General features: G+C 48.1%; 1 protein-coding gene across 1 annotated transcript in view; it reads right to left on the bottom strand.

Moving 5' to 3' along the window:
- The window catches only part of LOC128690512 (salivary peroxidase/catechol oxidase-like), a 210,570-nt gene extending 190,802 nt beyond the window's left edge, over nt 1–19,768 (bottom strand). The window contains exon 1 of the mRNA XM_070081961.1: nt 19,636–19,768. Within this exon, the coding sequence (XP_069938062.1) occupies nt 19,636–19,653 (18 nt within the window). The 5' untranslated portion in view covers nt 19,654–19,768. The remainder of the gene's footprint in view (nt 1–19,635) is intronic.
- Between the last annotated feature and the right edge of the window lie 640 nt (nt 19,769–20,408).

Raw genomic sequence — 20,408 nt, 5'->3', positions numbered from 1 at the left:
CGGGTTCCAAACAGGTGCTGCATACTCCAGTATGGGCCTGATATATATGTATATATGTATATGTGTGTGTGTGTGTGTGTGTGTGTGTGTGTGTGTGTGTGTGTGTGTGTGTGTGTGTGTGTGTGTGTGTGTGTGTGTGTGTGTGTGTGTGTGTGTGTGTGTGTGTCCCCCCCCACTAAGTATTCATACTAAAACTTACCAATAGTAATTCTAACACTCGTCAATTCTTCTAGCCGTGCATCTTCATTGGCGTAGTTACCTTCTGGAGCTGGATTTCACGATAATCACGACCACCTGTGACCACAGTGCTAATCGACTTCTCGTTCCACTGCAGCTATTCCTGAGCACCTTGTCAGTGACACTGGCAAAATCTGAAGACAATTATTCCGATATTTGTATATATTAGACAGTAAGTTGGTACTGGTAGCAGGTTGGTAGACAGCAACCACCCAGGGAGGTGCTACTGTCCTACCAAGCGAGTAGGAAACAAGCATGTAATTTTTTTTTCTGCAAGATCCTAGGATTCTTCTTTCTTCCTAGCTCTTGTTTAGTTCTGCTTATCTCCATGGAGAACAATTCTTCAGTAACCTATGCGTGTCATAGGAGGCGACTAAATGCCGGGAGCAATGGGTTAGTAACCCCTTTTCCTGTATAAACCATTAAAAACAAGGAAAAGAAAAACTTTATAAAATTGGGATGTTGGAATGTGCGTGGATGTAGTACGGATGATAAAGAAACGATTGCTATTGTTATGAAAAGAAGTTGGAAGTCCTGGCCCTAAGCAAAACAAAGCTGAAAGGGGGTAGGGAAGTTTCAGTGGGGAGAAATATGTGGGATTAAGGAGTAGCAATAATGTTTAAGGATCAATTATGGAGAGAGAAGAGGGTATATAAATGTATAAATTCAAGGAGTATGTGGACTAAAATAAGAGTGATATGAAAAGTGGGTCATAATAAGTATGTATGCACCTGGGGGGGGGGGGAAAGAGAGAGAAAGAGAGAGAGAGAGAGAGAGAGAAATAAATTTTAGGAACGGTTAAGAGTGTATGGGGGAATTTTCGAGCAAAGTGATAGAGTAATTGTGGTAGGGGACCTAAATGCTAAAGTAGAAGCTTTTAGAGGGTGTGGTAGGCAAGTTTGGGGTGCCAGGTGTAGATGATAATGGGGAACATTTGATTGTATGGAAAAGGGTTTGGTTATAAGTAACACATTTTAAGAAAAAGAGGATAAATAAGTATACAAGATATATTGTAGGGCGAAATGACAGTAGTTTGTTGGACTACATATTGGTAGATAAAGACTGTTGGGTAGATTTCATGATGTACATGTTTATAGAGAGGCCACAGACAGACCACCTTTTAGTTGTAGCTACAGTGAGTAAAAGGTAGATGAGATACAAGGAAAATGGAAGCAGCAAGTAAGAGAAGTGAAGGTTTATAAACTAGAGGAGGAGGCAGTTAGGGTAAGATATAAACAACTGTTGGAGGACAAATGGGCTAGTGAGAATACAGGCAATAAGGTAGAAGATGTATGGGGTAAGTTTAAGAATAGTGTTAGTGTTTTCAGCAGAAGTTTGTGGTTACAGGAAAGTGGGTGCAGGAGGGAAGAAGAGTGACTAGTGGAATGATGTAAAGAAAAAGTTAAAACGAGAGGTTTTTTTCTTTAACAAGTGGAGGGAAGTAGAAGGGTGGGATGATAGGAATGAAGAGAGTGAGAGAAGTTAAAGTTTGGGGAAGAGTAGCGGAGGACGTCAGATGCTCTTCATGGTGTCATCATCAAGGAGGTGGGTAAGCAGTGAGGACTAGGGGCAGTGTCCCCAAGTCACGGATGGCCAGGTACACCAGCTGGGCTACTTTGTTCTCCCAGGTCAGATCCCCAGGTGCCATCAGGAGCTGCCTGCGGTGGATGGGCCCCGTCACTGGGCAGCCGACCAAGTAGTGCACGAGGGGCTTCGGAACCATCCGGTCGCAGTGACAGCAGAGCTCTTCTCTCACTCGTTTAATGAGGCGCTTGGCAGTGGGGTAGCAGAGGCACATGCAGTGGACACTCACTTGCAACTCCCTGTCCAGCATCCTCAGGCTCTGTAGGTTCACTGGATGGTGCCATGTTGCACCATAGCTGGCTCTGAGATGTGCCCGGTTCCAGCATGAGGCACCTGGCTGCCCACAGGTTCACCTGCCTGTGACTGATGGATTTTGGCAGTCGCTGGTTGGGCCCCTAGAGTGGTTGTCTTGGCTGCCCCATCTGCAGCATCATTCCCCCAGGAGGCCGACATAACTCTGTATCCAGTCGAGTGTCGCTCTGCACCCCTGCCTGTCAAGTGACTGCAGGTCACTTCTGATGGCACCCAAGGTCTGGTCAGGGCATGCATGGCTGTGACCCATTGCATGGCATGCTCCCTGACATACTCCGCATGCTTGCAGAAAGAGCCACTGTCAATGTGCATACCCAGGTACAAGTAGCTATTGACCCATTCTAGCTTGATGCCTGAGATGCACAGCCTGGTGGCAGGTACCTTAGTGCACAGGACCATAGCTGTGGACTTGACCATAGCTGTGGACTTGACCATAGCTGTGGACTTGACCATAGCTGTGGACTTGACCATAGCTGTGGACTTGACCATAGCTGTGGACTTGACCATAGCTGTGGACTTGACCATAGCTGTGGACTTGACCATAGCTGTGGACTTGACCATAGCTGTGGACTTGACCATAGCTGTGGACTTGACCATAGCTGTGGACTTGACCATAGCTGTGGACTTGACCATAGCTGTGGACTTGACCATAGCTGTGGACTTGACCATAGCTGTGGACTTGAGGCCAAGTAGACAGCAGGTGGTAGCGAGCAGATCGAGGTCGCATTGGGCCTGATGCATCAGGCTGCACCTGTATGAAAATGAGTGAGGTCGTCGGCATAACTGAGCAGACAGGTACTTGTGCAAAACGTCAGCTGCATCAATTTGTGCATCAGCACATTGAAGAGAATTGGGCTGAGGACACCACCCTGTGGGGGACCTTTCTCCAAGGTTCTGAGGGTGGATACTTGTCTCCTGGAAATGCACACGTGCATGCCTGTCCTGTAGATAGGAGCAGATCCAGGCGAGCAGCTTGCCCTTCTCACCCCTGTGTGCCAGCAGATCGAAGATGGCTGGCGTACTGGCCAACTCGAAGGCCTTCTCGAGGTCTAGAAAGACGAGTGAAGCGGTAAATGTGCTGGTGTTCCGGGCCGAGCTTCCATCTCGGCTGCCCCAGCACCATCCTCCAAGCTTGGAGAGGCAGCTGGCGAGAGAAATGGGCCCCATGCTGCTTGGGTCCCTGGGCTTGGGAATCGGCAGGATGTTGGCTTCCTTCCATGCGGTGGCGAGTCTACCAGTCCTCCAGGATCGGTTGATGACCCCCTAGAGGGCACCATGTTCAGTTGGGCCCACCCGTGAGACCATACTGTAGGTGATGCCGTCCTGCCCGGGTGCAGTGTCCCATGAAGACCTGAAGGCCGCCTGTAGCTCCTGCGCAATGAAATTACATCAGTGTCGTCCTCTTCCTGGCAAGCTTACCAGGGAGAAGGGTAGCCTGGAGGTCCTGAGGCAGGCAGGCTGTTGCTGCCCTGGAGGTGAAGAGTTCCACCAGCCTCTCTGCCTCCCCAACGGGTCATGGCGAGCTCGGGCAGTGCATCTGCACTTCCCGGTGACAATGCTGATCTTCGTCCAGATCTCTGACAGAAATGTGACTGAAGGAGGCACACTGCTAACCACTGCCAGGCAGACCCTGTGGGAGACATGGCATGCGTGCCACCACCTCCCTCAGCAGTCGAAGGGACTCAGCTGTAGGGGTTGCATCTGTGCTCCTTGACAGTCTCTGTAGAACCACCAGTCACGCATGGGCGTTCCACCGACCTAGGTGCATGGTATGGGTGCCTCAGCTGCTTGGAGACTGAGCAGCCTCGCCTAGGTCGTTGGGTAATGGTCTCCTCCCACCATTGCTCTGACTTCTTGAAAGTGCTGCTCCAGGAGAGGAGAGTTACGTCAAGCGGGTTGCCATAATGGTGGGTCGGCTCCCTGTTGTTGAGGGCGATCCCAGAGATGAGTGGCTGTGGGCTGGGAAGCAGTTTGACTAGGGTTTCCTGGAGCAGAAAGACTTCGATTTCGTCCTGGACTGCCATCTTGATCACGAGGTGGATCTTCAACCGCAGATGTTCCACTGCAGGATTCTTAGGGGCTGGAGATCAGAGTGACACTCCATCTCCTGCTGGCCCACGGTTGCCGTCGGTGATGCCATCATCCCCAACATTTCGTCGTCCATGTCCGTGAAGGTCGTAGAGAGGTGCATCTGTAGCTGCATCACATCCTCCTTGTCCAGCATAACCAAGCTGAGCAGTGTGCCCAGGAGCTGCTTGCAGACCTTGTCCTTTATCAACGGGAGCAGAGTAGCAATGAAATCCATGATGATCATGATTACTTTGGTGATGGGGACACCATTGGAGTCAATCTCCCCACCTCCTAGAAGCATCGGAGTTGCTGTCGCCTCGGTTGAGGGCTGGGGCTGACAACTCTGTATTGTGGTCATCAGTGCTACAGCCAAACGAGCCTGTGCAGCTCTCTGGCCCCCTTTGGCTGGGTGACGGTGCTTGGTCGCTGCTGCTTGGCATTGCGAGGGGGAGATTCTGATGGTAGGGCAGACCACCGAGCAGCATCCCTTAGCAGCATCCCTGACCCAGGCCTGCTGTGTCCCATGGGTCTGTCTCTTCAGCAACTTTGGGGGCTTGGCCTGGCCATTGGCTGCTCTGCTTAGAGCTGGTTGATGCTCCCTGTCTTCCCTGTTGGGTACCCAGTGCTGAAAACACTGCTGTAGGCTGCAGTCAGACCCTGTGGAGTTGTGGTCGTCGTCTTTGCCAGCCACTGTTGACAGCCCCATGGGATGGACCACTCTGTGGCTGCTGCAGGGGCATTCGTCTGTCGCACCTGCTGCCAGTACTGCACTATCACTGGGCAGCCCTGGTTTCAGGAGTGGTGCCTCTACCCATAGTTGGCACACTTGGGCTCTGGGCGTGGAGTCTTGGGGTTGGGTTGCTCGAGTAAGGCAATGCAGTCCCTGGAGTCGTGCTGCTTGCTGCAGAATCTGCATTTCTTCACGTGCTGACAGACGACTGCAATGTGGTTGAAGCCCTGACAGTTTAACCACTGGAGCAGACCATCTATATAGGGCCGGGTCTTGAACCGTCCCCACACTCTCAGGATAATTTGGGCAGGGAGAGGCCCTCTGTGGTGGACCAACACCTGCCAGATCAGTGCTTTGTTGACTTTGGCCGTCAGCCATTCTGCCTTTATGCTGGGGAAGCCCAGGAATCACTCCACTGGCTGAAGCATAGGGACGAGCTGGACAACCCCCATGGTCATCTGAGCAAACAGCTCCCTTACCCCAGCCAGTGACTTTAGCGCCTCTTCGTCTCGTGGCTTGGCCAGGATCTCTCCCCAGAGTGTCAAGTCGCAGTTGAGCTTGATGGTAAGTCTTCTCCAGGTCCTTTACCATTTTGTAGGATGGGAGCATGAACTTTAAGGAATTGGCTGCTGGAGCTCGATCAAACCGATTCCTTCCTCCCATGTGCCTGTTGGTTGTGCCATGCCCCACCCTCTGCAGGGGCGGTCTCCTCGGGGCCAGGCTCCTGGTGAGCCCCTGCATCGTCTGTTGGGAGGCAGGAACAGGCTCCTGGCTCTCTTCCATGGTCCCCATGTCCGAGGTGGGCTCGTCTGGGGGGCCTCTGACGCAGCTGGGCTTCGAAGGCCTCGCCATTACTGGGTCCTCTGGAGAGGCAGCTGCCTTCTGCTGAGCCCCATCTAGGGTGGCTCCCCTAGTATCTAGCTGATCCTTGGCCTTCTTGGGAAGGGTTTCCACCTTCCCCAAGACGTCTATAGGGTCGTCGCCACATGAATGACGCCATTTTAATCGAGTTCCTTGGTCTGACATGGTTGGGTCACTCGTGGGAAGCTTACCAGCAGACCTACTGCTGGCTGCAGCTGCACAGCCGCCTCCACGAGGCTCGTGGCTGTAGGCCACATCTTCCAAAAGTGAAGAGAACCCACACACAGGTCTACTAGTCCCAGATAAACATTAACTGAAACAGAACTGCCCATTCACAGCGCACATCAGTGTCTTAATCACACATACAAATGCTCAGGAATGCACTAAATATGAAGCACTGGTGTTATCTGTGCCTAAACTAACAGATTCGTGCACTTGGGGGCCTGGGATGACGCACTAAATATCGGCAGATGGTTGGTGCTTCATCCCTGCACACGTACAAATGCTCACAAATGCGCTAGACATGCATTACACACGAATTTTCTGGCGAGAGTTGCACTAAACTACACAAGTCACTGAAAGGAACCATGTTAAAATCAAGTCCTCGCAGGGTACGTCTCCACATTCGTAGATGAACACATGAACGCACAGTCCAACGAAGGCGCAGGACCATGTGAAAACTAACAGGTCGGCGCTGTAAATGACTGCTAGCGCAGGAACTGAGCACTAGAACTGAGTGCTCCACAGTGGGGGCAGCCAGTGCCTGGAGTTTGACCTGATGTGACCTGGTCAGGATCAGAAGCGCGACTGCACCGTCAGGGGGCCGTGTGACAGCAGAAAGCCCCTGCAGCAGCCACAGCAGTCCAGCCCAGGGGGCACCCAGCAGCGGCTGGCAGAGATACAGCCCACCACACCATGGGGGCTGGCTGTGGCTACAGCATGGTCCAACCCATGGGGCGGTCAACAGCGGCAGACAGGGACGACGACCACAACTCCACAGCGTCAACTGCAGCCTACAGCAGAGTTCCCAGCACTGGGTACCCAACAGAAGAGAGAGCATCAACCGGCTCGAAGCAGGGCAGCCAATGGCCAGGCCAAGCCCCTAAGTGGCTGAAGAGAACCATGGGACACAGGCGGCCTGGGTCAGGGACGATGCTCAGGGGGCCATGGCCTCTCAGTGGTCGACCCCAATGCCCCACCAACAGAATCCCCCCTCGCAACGCCAAGCCACTCCCGGGAGCAGCAGCGACCAAGCACTGTCACCCAGCCCTGCGGCCCAGAGAGCCGCTTGTGCGGCAGTAGCACCGACGACCACGATACAGAGTCGCACATCCCACAATGTTATAACTGTTATTCATACCTCCACACCATTGAGGACTGCCTCACTATGGACAAGTTCTGCTCTACCTGTGGCAACAAAGGACACGACTTCAAGGCTGCTACTGCTGCAGCAACACCACCACCACCTAAATGCCTGAACTGCAAGAATGATCACCATACCCTTGCTGCCAAGTGCCCAGCCAGAAGAGAAGTACTTAAACTAGAACAAAAGAAAACCACTGCCCAATCTACTACACATGCTATTACAAAACTCCAAGCAGATACCACTAAGATTCTCAAAGTCACGCAAGCTACTGCCACCACCAGAGGTGACAAGTGTAAATTATCTTATCAGTGATATTACGAGGAAAAAGAATACGAATAGGCAATAATATAGTGAAATGAACGTATGGATAAGAGTAATCCTTTTTAATACAGAGTGATAGTGTACAATTTATGGTGTAATTGTATGGGAACAAGCTCTGCAAGCGCCACAAACACCCCTACCCTCTTACCACGCATGCATCACCTCCCAGCCCACACCACTTCCCAACTCCCTCCTCGTGCACCCACCCCATTCCACGGATCCTCCACCACCCAGCCAACAATCCCACCCACAGGCCCCCCCTCCTCGCACCCTCGCCTTCTTTCCATAGATCTTAACCTCCCAGCTCACCACCCCCACCACACAGCCTCCCTAATACTATCACCCCTACCCAAGGATGCCCACTGCCCAGCCCCCTCCCTACCAGCCCACCCATATAACCCACCAAATACACCTGCCCAAGAGTGATCATGTCCAGGAATAAGGTCTGTTGTACATGTGAAAAATTTGGGGGGAGAAATATTAGGGGCATTGATTGTGAAATGTATGGTAAAACATCCCATACATCATACACAGAGCTTCATGCAACCGTGAGAAATGACCTACAACAAGAAAGTACTTTCTGGATTTGCCCCAGTGAGATGGAAAGCTGGTCAGGCATACGAGGGTACTGAAAAGTGAATACCTAGAAAGCATAAGGAAGTTTCTAAGGAGCTTACCAGATATATACAAAATGGAAAACGGGGTAAGGAACAAGAAAAGGAGGAAAGCGAAAATAGAGGTGAAAACCAAGGAGTGAAAATAAGTGAAAAACATCATACCGAGGAAGTCGGAAAAAAACGAAACCAATACATAACAGGAAAGGGAGAAGAGAAAGCTAGAGCAGGAACAAACGAAAATGAAAAAAGGGAAGAAATTCGCCCAGAAGAAAGTGAGCAAGAGAACTTTGATCAGGAGGCAGAACTTGGGAAAGACACAAAATCAGTAAATATAATATAGGTAGTCAGAAGATTTGCAGATATATGCCTATATGGCAGAGCTTGTTGGAATAAACACCAGAAAATGTGCCAACATGTTGAGGAAGGGAGAGTGTCGTTTCAACAAAGTGCAGCAGGTACTTCCATCCAGTATTGTGTAAAGTTTCAACGCAGTCCAGAGAATGTTATGACCTGAGCTGCCCAGACCACCATATAAAAGGAACGCAGCACTACAGAGAAAGGGAAATTGAACAGCAATATATTTTAGACAAAAAAGAAAAGATCGAATCAAAGGAAGAGAAACAGGGGAATGGTACAGAGAGGACAGATGGGCAGCAAAATGGGATGTACCAAACCAGGTATCAGCCCATCAAGACCGAATAAGCAACCAAATGCAAAGCCAGTAGTGGAGAAACCAGGGTTATGTACACCAGGGGACATACCATGTAGTACATCACCAGTGGTACTAATGAAAAAGCAAGACAAAACATCCCAGATGGTAATTCTTGCTTCATATTTGCAAATATTCAAGGTTTGAAAAAAAAAATGACATGTCAATGGGTTCCTAACAGAAATGAATGCCATGTTTGGAGCATTTACAGAAACACATACAAGGGATGTTTTCGATGGAGAGATATAGAAAACTACATGTATAGATGTGATAGAATTAATAGGTCACAGGGAGGAGTAGGTATCAATGTAAAGGATACTTTCTGTTGCACAGAAGTGCTGAACTCTACTAATGTAGAAATCCTAAGAATTAAAATTGAAAATAGGAATTTGGTAATTATTCTAGTATACAAACCACCACCAGCAACTGCTGAGAAATTCGCAGATCTAAGGAAGATAGCTATCTGGATAGGCTAGAAAATTCCACACTAAATATTTTACTCATTGGAGATTTTAATCTCCCTCTTGTAAAATGTTAGATGGCGCAACGTAATGTTATACCAGAAATATCTCCGGGAAGCACCCTGGCTCGACAGTCACATACCAGGGAACTAATGAGGCTTTGTGAAAAGTACTCTTTAAACCAACAGATAAGTGATCTCACTAGAAATGAAAATACCCTGGATTTGATATTCGCAAACAAGGAACTGATCAGAGACATAACAGTTACAAAAACAATATACTCTGATCACATCATAGAAGTTTAAACAAGTATTAACTGAGGGTTAGGGAACTGTGTCACTTAGACACAGTCTGTCTAACCTTTCCCCATAGCCCTCCCTCACACATGTGTGGTCCACTATGAACCCCCGGCAAACATCCCGCAGTTGCACATCACTGAGAAGCTCTCCCAAAACAAGTGACAAAAAACCTGCCCCCCTCGGCGCCACATATGCTCTTCTAACAACGCAATTCCAATGCCCTCCCACTATTGCAAGAGAAGGTAATGATCGTAAGAAATACACCAGCTCTTCCCTCACAAAAGCATTCTTAACGTGCACTACGTTCTCTGCCGGCATATACACACGAAAACCACTTTCTCTCACTCCCCCACCAACCATCCACTCTTAAGATCCTACTATCTACCCCCCACTCCTTAGCAATACAAACGGGCTTGCCACCCTGATCAAGATGGCTACCCTCCCCCCCCTTTTAAGCACTCTGAATGTGTCACAAATCTCTGATAGCCCTCCACCTCAAAATCCTTGCCAGCTTTCCAGTTATGCTCCTGAACATATGCTACGTCCACACGGTATCTATGTAAGAACATGCAAAACCAATCATGTTTCATTCTCTTGCACAAACCATTAACGTTCAGCATCATACACCGGAGGCCAGTTAATGCTGGTGTCCCCTCTGGCCCACATCCCCCTTTACATGTGCACCAAGGCCCTTCTCGCTGCCCTTACCACACCCACCACGCAGGACATCCTGGCCATCCTGCACCACCTGTCGCTGGTGCCTCCTCCCTCCTACACTGCTAGCCTCCACCGCCCACACCTTTTTTCCCTGGACGTTGAGCCGGTGTTAAGACATCGTCGGAGTTGGATGTTGCTGCTGCCCATTTCCTGGTGACAACACTCGTCCATCGATGAACTGGGTTCCTCCTCGCGATGCCCCTCCACCACTAACAGCTGCACATCTTCCTTACCCAGCATTAGCCCGTCCACACCGTGCCTAGCAACATTCACGGCCACCTCATGCCTAACATCCACCTCTGACAGGCTCCTGGTCACCCAATGGTCCTGCCACCGAGATCACAGGTGACTCGAACAATGACTGCATCATTGTCTCAACTGTCGCAGTGAAAACCTCTGCACCCCCAGACACCTGCTGCTCCACCAGCAGTGCTGGCTGCTCCCATATCAGCACATCCAGGGTGGGCTCCATTACCGATGCCTCAACCATTTCGCTCCAAAGCTTACCACGCCCTCCTTCCTCCACCTGGGAAGACTCAGGAACATCCTGCCTCTTGCCAGTGAGCGCTGCTTCAGCCGGTCGCCCAACCCGACCCTGCCTGCCACACTCAGCTGCAACATGATCATAGTCTCCACATCTCCTACAGGTTCTCCTTTGCCAGGCATACGTCACCATCACTCGAGTTCTGAAGTCCTCCAAGACAACATATGAGGGTATGGGGTGACAGGGTCATTTTAATAGAGTAACTTCCCTCAGGGTAACCAGCATATACACCCATCATCCATTTACGTTGTTGGGCAACATGTACAACTCCATACCTTTCGAAAGCTTGACGAATGTCGACCTCATTCACTTCATAAGGTACATTCCGTACCCTCACCCACATATACTGAGGAGAAACGTCCACAACTCTGATGCTCACTTCCGGGGTCACTTCCATACTAAGATCTTGGTAACGATCAACAAGATCCTCTCACCTGCGCGTGGAGCAATTTTATGAATATCCTGAACGAGCCATTTAAAGCCACGCCGTACAGCTCCTTGTCATCAATGCCGTAGGTGTCCCTGATAATCAAGGGCAACAACTCATGGACTGTCGTGGGCATGATGGATCCACGCACTAATTCAATTCCACCAGTGTTTACTCTGCGACGTACGGCAAAGACCATGATGAGGACTAGGTTGTTAGCTTGGCTGTCGACAGAGGGTTGTGAGGAGCGTCCACTCACCCTGGCAACTAGGCCAGGAATCAGTTGAAGGATTTAAGGGATTTAAGTATGAAGTAACGGTTGGGGGGGGGAGGCTAGTTTCCCGAGCGTGGAAAGTGCGGATGGGAGTCTAGCGTGTGAGATTTGGACATGGTCCTGTAACATATATGCTTTGCCTGTGGTGTGAGTGAGGTTTGGGTGGTGGTATAATACATGTGTTGTTTCTTAATGATGTGATGTTCATGGGTAACACATGTACATAGTGCATTGGCACACTACAACATTGTATGTATACAAGGTGTGCATGCAGGTATAAACATAAAGCACTTGTGTGTGTGTGTGTGTGTGTGTGTGTGTGTGTGTGTGTGTGTGTGTGTGTGTGTGTGTGTGTGTGTGTGTGTCAATGACTGCATTCATGAATAATGCTTGGTGTGATGTTATTAGGTGTATCTATATTTAGTGGTTCATAATGGATCGTACACTTTTAAGGTTGGTTTTCGTCAGTCTGTGCAATAGTATATGTTTTCATAGGTGCTATATAGAGCACGTATGACCTGGTGTTACTATTGTAAGCCATCAGCTCGTTTGGAATATGATGTGATACAGAGCTGGGGGATTTCCTTATTTGTAGTGTGCGCTTTGCATAAAAATGTATCTGTATATTGGGATGGTGGGAAATGTAAACAGGTGCAAGAGTAATGTGGCAAGGTTTTTAATTTACGAGAGATTGTATTTTGTACACAAGGCCTCACACACAATGATTCAGAGGGCCTAGTTAGGATTGTATCTTTTATGTTGTGTAACAACATATGATCAGGCGAGTGTTGTACAATATTAAGCATATGCATGATGTCTTTTTTTTTATGCTTCAAGTTCTCGATTAAATGTATGATGCAAGGCAATATGTAAAACGTATATTGGCATTGTGTAAATACATATTTTTTGAGATATATGCATTGTTGTGGCAGGATTGCATATGCGTTCATGTAGATGTGTAGGTCATGCATTTTGTACTGTACAAGGTAATCAGGAATTTATGGTTCGAGGTGGATTGCACCTTTTAAGAAATAGGGTAATCATCTTTTGTAATCAAGACAAAAGCTTTCACAGATACTATATAGATCACGTAGTATCTGGAGTTCTTATTGTACGCCACTGTTTTGCAAGGCTTTTGATGGGTGGTTCGGGATGGGGGTTCCTTTACTCGCAGTGTATACATATGCATGCTACAGTATTTGTGCAGCGCTGTATAGCCCTTGTGGCTTAGTGCTTCTTTTTTATTATAATAATAATAACAGTATTTGTACATTGCGCAGGGGGATGGTGTTAATAGATTTAATAGTACGTGGTGAGGCATTTGCCAATAAGGGATGGTTTTGTAAATAAATCTTAGCATACGATGAATAGGTGTGCTTGGAGTTGGATTATATGGATAAGTTGTTGTGGGTAGGTTCAGGTGCGAAGTGTACTGGATTAGTGATAAGTATGTTGTCACCTTAATTGTTGTTTCATGTCGCTTGGTTTCAGTGACGCATGTTTGCATCCATGTATAATGAATACTGTGTTTTTAAATAAAAAATAAACCATACCACGGGTGGGGTTTTAAATCCGCGGTTCTAGATTCGTAAAGCTCCAGATCGACGTGGGTTCAAGCCCCGTCCGTGGTATGGTTTGCAATCGTTTCACTACGATTTTGGGAGTCAGGTATGGTAATTACTTTAGGCAAAGATTATTTTTAAGAACTGTCAACGGTAGATGCCCTTTGAAAAATTTTGGAATAATCCCAGTGCCTTTGAAATCCTCTGATAACTTCCAAAATATACTGGTGCTTGGTTTCAGATAGTAAAAAAAAAAAAAAAAAAATTCGAAAGTCATTCATCGCTCGACCTCTGTAGTGAGCAGACGTGTGTTACACTGCCCTCTGCTGGCCATTGTGACAAGCTGAGATTTTCTCAATATGGTTGAGCAGACACGAAGGCGGATCAACACTGTCTGTATACAGCTGGTGCGTGGGGCTGTGACGGCCCAAACAGCTTCTGTTATCCTACCAGCCATCATCAGGGAGACTTATGGTGTAGCTGATGAACTTTATGGAGTGGCGCTTAATGGAGCCTATAGGGTCTTCATTAAGCTCTGAACAACGAGTGTCTACGAGCAGTTAGTCAACAAATATCAAGACCGTTGTGTGGTTGTCAACCCGGCGGTGACAGTGAGGCTCACTGACGTATCACGTTACTTCACATGGGTTAAGATACGAAACGTGCCTTTTGAAGCCGATGAGACTGATTTACGGCAGGTATGGAACTGTACATGTGGCGACCGTCGGAAAGTGGACAGAGGGCGCATATGCTGGCCTCCTTGAAGGTACCTTCTCGCTGAAAATGTCAAACATCCCATACCGTCATAGGTAATGATGAATGATTTTCGTACACCTGTGATGGTGTCCTATGCTGGGCAACGCCGCACTTGTCTTTGTGGAGAGTATGATCACTTTACAGCACAATGTGGTCGCCAACAGTGGAAGAAGGACGTAGGGCGGCCACCAATGGAAGAGCCCGTCAAGGAGGTGACTGTTGTGCCGGAGTCAGGTGCATGTCCAAAGTCGTCATTGTGAAGTGAAGAGGTGGAGCGAGAGGAGCTGATTGAGGAGTCTTGTGTGACTACCTGGAGATCCTTCCTCTGTTGGCCTGGTTATACTGGGCGTGGAGGGCAGGATGGTCATGGAGGAGAGAGTGGACGACACATTAGCGAGTGTGCTGAAGGGATTGTTGGGCACAAAGGGAGAGGTAAAAGAGGAGGGGCTTGAATTATCCCTTGGGAATGTGTCTTGTGTACAATCCCAGGATATGGAGGAGCTGGTTGAGAAACAAGCTGCTTGGATGGATGTCATCACCGTAGAGGCGGTGGTGCACAACGAAGGCCTTCTGGAGGTGGCTATGGAGGCAGTGGGAGGATCATACAAACTGGCAGCGGCAGAGGCGCAGAGGCCTGGCAAGGTAGGTGTGGGCAGAGGTGGCACGAGGCGTCCCTAAGGGGCCAAAGGGTCCAGCAGTGGATACTGGAAGACCTCCAGTGTCTGGTCGTGTGCATGGTGGTCGACACCGGCAGGCATCTAAAAGCGGATCAGTGCCGACAGGGCACAAGGTATAGCTGGCTTGAAGTGTGTTTCAGTAAATGTAAATGGGTTGCGAGACGGAGTGAAGTGTATGTGGTTTGTGGGTTTTCTACGAAGGTATGGAGTGGATGTAGCTTTTGTGCAAGAGCAGTTATAAAGCCGGGTATGAGTTAGTACTGGATGGATTTCAGGTGTTTGTTGCACATTCATCTCGATTGAAAGGGGGGGGGGTTGCCATCCTTTTGCGAGAGACCAGCCCATTTGTTGTGTATCGTAGTGAGGTAGGGGAGGAAGGACGGGTCGTGCGAGTGGATGGGCTGTGGATGAGGGAGAGGGTGGCGCTAGTGTGTATGGGCCCGCAGAGGGGGATGGACGTGTCAGGACTGCCTTTGTGAGGGATGTGTTAGTGTACCACCTCTGGTCACTTCCCCTCATGGCGGTTGTGGGGGGCGACTTGAATTGTGTGGCGAGAAGGAAAGATGTGGAGCCTCGATAGGTGGGGGTTTCACTCTGTAGTGTTAGTGGATCATTTGCGAGGGGCGGGGTTGTGGGATGTGGCTACAGGAGAGGCGTGGGAGGTGGAGCACACGTTTGTGAAATAAGGGTATGCTGCTCGTCTGGACCGTTTGTACGTAACAGACTGCAAGCGTGGAAAAAGTGTGTGGTGGACGTAGCATATTCAGATCATCGGGCGGTATTTGTTGAAGTAGGGTGGGACAGGTTGCCTAAGAGGCATAGGAGTTTTTGGAAATTGAATGTTTGGCTCCTTGAAGATGGAGAGGGGGAGGGAGGGGTTTGCACGATTGTGGAGGGAGTTGTGGTTGGGGTTCGAAGCTGTTGGGGATATGTTGGCATGGTGGGATGGAGTGGCAAAGGGAAGAATTAGAGCGTATTATGTTAGACAGGGCAAGGGGAGGCTCAGATGACTTTTGGGCTTATAAGATATTTAGAGGGGCAGTTGAGGGATTGTTATGGGAGATGGAATGTTTGTTAGTGCAGGAGGAGGTTGGAGGGTTTCGTGTGGGGCAGGTGCTTTGTATGACAGAAGGGATGGGTTATGTGGATGAATGGTTCGGGACTTCTTTGAGGAGTGGTGGAGTGCAGGGGGGAGGGCGTTAGGGCAGTTGAGAGGGCATGTGGTCAATGTTCTGAGCAGGGGGGACCGTATGGCGCTGGGAGGGGACATTGACGAAGGGGAGGTGTGGCAGGCATTATCGGGTATGAGTAGAGGTAAATCCCCGGAAATCAACGGTCTGCCATGTGAGTTTTACTTACAAAATTGGGACATACTTAAGGAGTTCTTGGCGAGGTTGTTGAACATAAAAAAAAAGGGCGAGCTGGGGGTTTTGTAAGCAACTGCTGTGGTAGTCTTGGTCCCGAAGGTGGCCAGTCCACGCACGGTGAAGGACTATAGGGTTATTTCTTTACTGTGTGTAGATTATAAGTTATTCGCTAAAATATTGGGGAATAGGTTGAAGGGTGTGATCAATAGGGTGGTGGCAGTGAACCAGTATGGGGTGCCAGGAAGGACCATGTATAAGGGGCACAGGATGATTCGGGGGTTTGTGGAGTGTGTGCAAGGAATGGAGGGAGAGGGGGTTGTGTTGGCCTTAGATTGGAGGGCTGCATATGATACTGAGGAGACAAAGGTTTGTGGATGAGATTGTGAGGTGGATACAAATGTTGTATCAGAGTGGGTGTTCGGGTGCAGGTGAATGGAAGGGTGGGGGAGTGGATCCCTATGGGTAGAGGTCTGCAGCAGGATGTCCTTCATCCCAACTACTTTTTGCATGTTTGCAGGATCCGTTTTTTAGAGCGGTGGAGGTATGCGTGAGGGGGGAGCAACAGAGGTGGGTGGGACGAGGTGTGCCAGGAATTGTCGGTTATGTAGATAACACGACGATTCTCGTGCGGGAGGGGGAAGGTTTAGGAGGGATGGGGAGGATTGTGGACCTGTTTGGAGAGGAGACTGGTATGAGGGTGAATGTAGAGAAATCTAAGTTTATGGGGTTGGGGGAGAGGGTAGTGGGGTGTTGTGGATCGGGTTACGATTTGTGGGATTGAGTATATGCAGGATGTACAGCAAGCTAGGATGGTTAATTCTGGGAGTGTCGTGGAAAGGGCGAATAGACGGTTGGATGGGTTGCTGCCGGGACATTTAATGCTTCATCAGAGGGTCATTGTAGTAAATGCCTTACTATATAGTAAAATTTGGCATGTGGTCGCTATGTACCCTTTGTTGCAATCAGATATTGCGGTATTATTGAGGAGTCTTTAGGTTTATTTAGGGGTCGGGATGCGATTGGTTATGGAGGGGGGTTGTTACTCTCCCAGTGTGCAGAGGCAGGCTGGGGTTAATTTAAAGAGTAGGATTATGAGTGTATATGTAAAGAGGGGGTTTCTCGGAGTGGGGGGGTGTAAAGGTGGTGGGTTGCACCTTTTGTATGAGGATGTTGGAAGATGGTGGGGAGGGAAGGATTTGTGTGTGTGTGTGTGTGTGTGTGTGTGTGTGTGTGTGTGTGTGTGTGTGTGTGGACATGTGGGTGCTCTTGTATGTTAGGGATACGACACACATGAGGGTGGGGGTTTTAGAGAAAGTGGTGGGGAAAAGGGAAGTGGCGACTGTGGAAGGAGTGTATCCAATGTATGCATGGGGGAGGCTATTTGGGGTAGGTTGTGTAGGCTATGCATCCTGCTGTGGGAGCAGGAGATGATGTTCCGGTTCCTGCATGGTAGACCGGAGGATTCGTGATTAGGGCGTCTGTGGGGGTGAGGATACAGCCTTTCATTCATTCTATTTCTACGAATGATTGGGGGACGTATGGGAGTGGATGGGGAGGGTGGGGATTTCGGTCTTGCGGGCTCTAAGCTTGGATGTGGGAGGGGTGGGAATCCCTTTGCAGCGGGCACTTGGTTACCTTATTGTGGATTTTGTGTAGGTGTCGTGGGCAATGAGGGGTCAGGTGGAGGGGGGGACGAGTAAAAGAATATTGGCGGCAACCTTTTATCGTACGCTGTGTCGAAATCGGGTTCTTTATGGGATAAGGTGGGAGAGGGATTTCCCTGTAAGCTATCGTGATTTAACGGTGGGGGTTCTTTTGGGATGTAAGAGGGGGAGGGGGTCAGGGGATGCGGCGGGCTGGTCTCCGGGGGGGGGGAGCTAGTGTGTGTGAGTATGACTGGAACACCTCTTATATGTTAAAGAGACATGGTGTTTTATGGTGTGTAGGTTACGAGAGTATTGGGTATGAGGTTTGCCGTGTTGTAGCGTCAGTATATATTGTGCTTCTTTTATTATGGGGAAGCTGTATGCGCGTGGGGGAGGGGAACAAACTTATGAGTCACTATAGGTAATCATACTATTTGTATAATAATGGGTGTCGAATGATGTTGCGTGTGCGGGTGTCTTACAACTAATGTATGGTGTGGTTTTTATGTGTTGGGGCCATTTTGGGATTCTTGTGTTATATGAACACCACTGTTATATTAACGAGTGCTTAGATTGGCTTTGTTGCTATGTTTGTCAAATTATATTTTCTTTTTGTAAAAGTAAGCTTTGTTCTGTAAGCTGTGCGTCTAGTGTGTATATTTGTAATGTCAGTGGTGGTGGCCGTTCACCTTAGTACTGAAGGTATTCAATGCAAACATGCAGGCCTATGGTTAATTATTATGTGTTCTTATACTTTCTATTGGTAGAGGGGGGGGTTAGTGGGGGTAGGAGGCATGGTGCCAATACTATTGCATGCTGCACCCATTGTAATAGTTCCTGATGTATTTGTTGGTGGGTTGCTTGTTAGGTAAGCTTTGTGTTATGCATGGTGTCTTGTCTTCATGACCTGGTGTAGTGTCCGGCTGAGTTATTGTTTACACTGCACACATTTTATCTCATCTCTGTGTACCTAGCCATATGTATGTGTGCGGGTTCTAATAAAATATAAATATGCTGTGCATTGTGTATGTTTAGGTAGGGGTGTATTTTATATTATATTTATGGTATAGGGTATTATCCGTATTATAGTTAATGTTCTGTTGTTTACATGCGATATGTTTAGTGTGCGTGTAATGTTTATCCTTTGTGTTATGATTTATATGTATTTCGGCCTTGGTCACAAGGTATCATTCTTGTTATGTAGCGTATTTAAATAAAATATAAAAAAAAATTCGAAAGTCACAGTAAAAGTGTAGGAACATTTGTCAATTGTGAATAAAAATACAGACAGGATAACATCCATTCAACTTAAATACCATAAGTAAAGAACGCCTAGTGTTTCAGCCTTCAAAATATTAGTCCACATGAAAGGTGACACTAAAGTTGTAATTGTTTAGCTGCAACTTTGTAATGTTAATAAAATTAAGTTATGGAATTTTGTGGATATAGATCAGTACCGGGAAGTTTCTGATGGTATATAAACACCAATAAACACCTTACTTGAAATAAAAATTTTACCTTCAAGGATTTTTGTTTTCACTACAGTGATAATGAACAAGAGTGAGCGAGGCTTCTGGTAGTCACCCCCCAACACACCCCTTACCCACACCCCACCAACACACCCCTTACCTCCCCCCACCCACTAAAATGCCATGACTACAAGAGAAAAACTAAATGTTTATTGTTCCCATTCACATTTCTTAAATACATTTTTTTTAATAATTAAAAGGTATTATTTAGAAGTTATAAAATTTAGTTTAAAATGTCAGTCAGTCGTCTCAAAAGGCAAATTACACAACACAGTTGTGTAACTACTAACACTTTACAATGTGATATATGACGGGAGAGGAACACTCAAGATCTTTTTTCACATCTCAGTAAAGTGGTCAACTGATTATTATAATCATGGGTGAGCGCTAAACCCGTAGGATTATACAGCGCATGTCGGGGGATGGGAGGCATTCAGGGAACTGGAGCACAGATCCAATTTCCTAGATCAAGAGCCCCTGACCAGCGTCAAGGAGCCTCCCTTGAGAAGAGTGGTTAACTGAACACTGCTACTGTAAAACACCGGAAAAATATCATCCACCAAACTTACCATAAACAGAGGAACCATGATGGTGAGAGACAGTGTTAAGAGAGAAGCAAGTGTCGCCCAGCTCACTTGCACAACTCACTACAGACTGAGGGAAGTGCTGCCACACCAGTCTTGGTGTAAAATTACCGGAGAAACAAATTACCGGAGAAAGTGGCAGTTAGTGTGTTAGCATCACAGCTTAACTCCACTTGAGTCACTAAGGTATAGTTCACAAGTGTACAAACAAATACATAAAACACTGAAATGTGGAAGAAAGTTAACTCAGTATTTATACACTAAGGGAAGTACACATCTCCAGACATACATATACTCTCTCTCTCACACACACACACACACACACACACACACACACACACACACACACACACACACACACACACACACACACACACACACACACAACAGTGGGCACCTGTGACGAGCGGGGTCCCACAGGGGTCGGTCCTAGGACCAGTGCTATTTTTGGTATATGTGAACGACATGACGGAAGGGTTAGACTCAGAAGTGTCCCTGTTTGCAGATGATGTGAAGTTAATGAGGAGAATTAAATCTGATGAGGACCAGGCAGGACTTCAAAGAGACCTGGACAGACTGGACACCTGGTCCAGCAAATGGCTTCTCGAATTTAATCCTGCCAAATGCAAAGTCATGAAGATAGGGGAAGGGCACAGAAGACCACAGACAGAGTATAGGCTAGGTGGCCAAAGACTGCAAACCTCACTCAAGGAGAAAGATCTTGGGGTGAGTATAACACCGAGCATGTCTCCGGAAGC

Source organism: Cherax quadricarinatus, chromosome 1 (genome assembly GCF_038502225.1).
Source record: "Cherax quadricarinatus isolate ZL_2023a chromosome 1, ASM3850222v1, whole genome shotgun sequence".
NCBI lineage: Eukaryota > Metazoa > Arthropoda > Malacostraca > Decapoda > Parastacidae > Cherax > Cherax quadricarinatus.
This window is presented reverse-complemented; position numbering and strand designations above follow the sequence as displayed.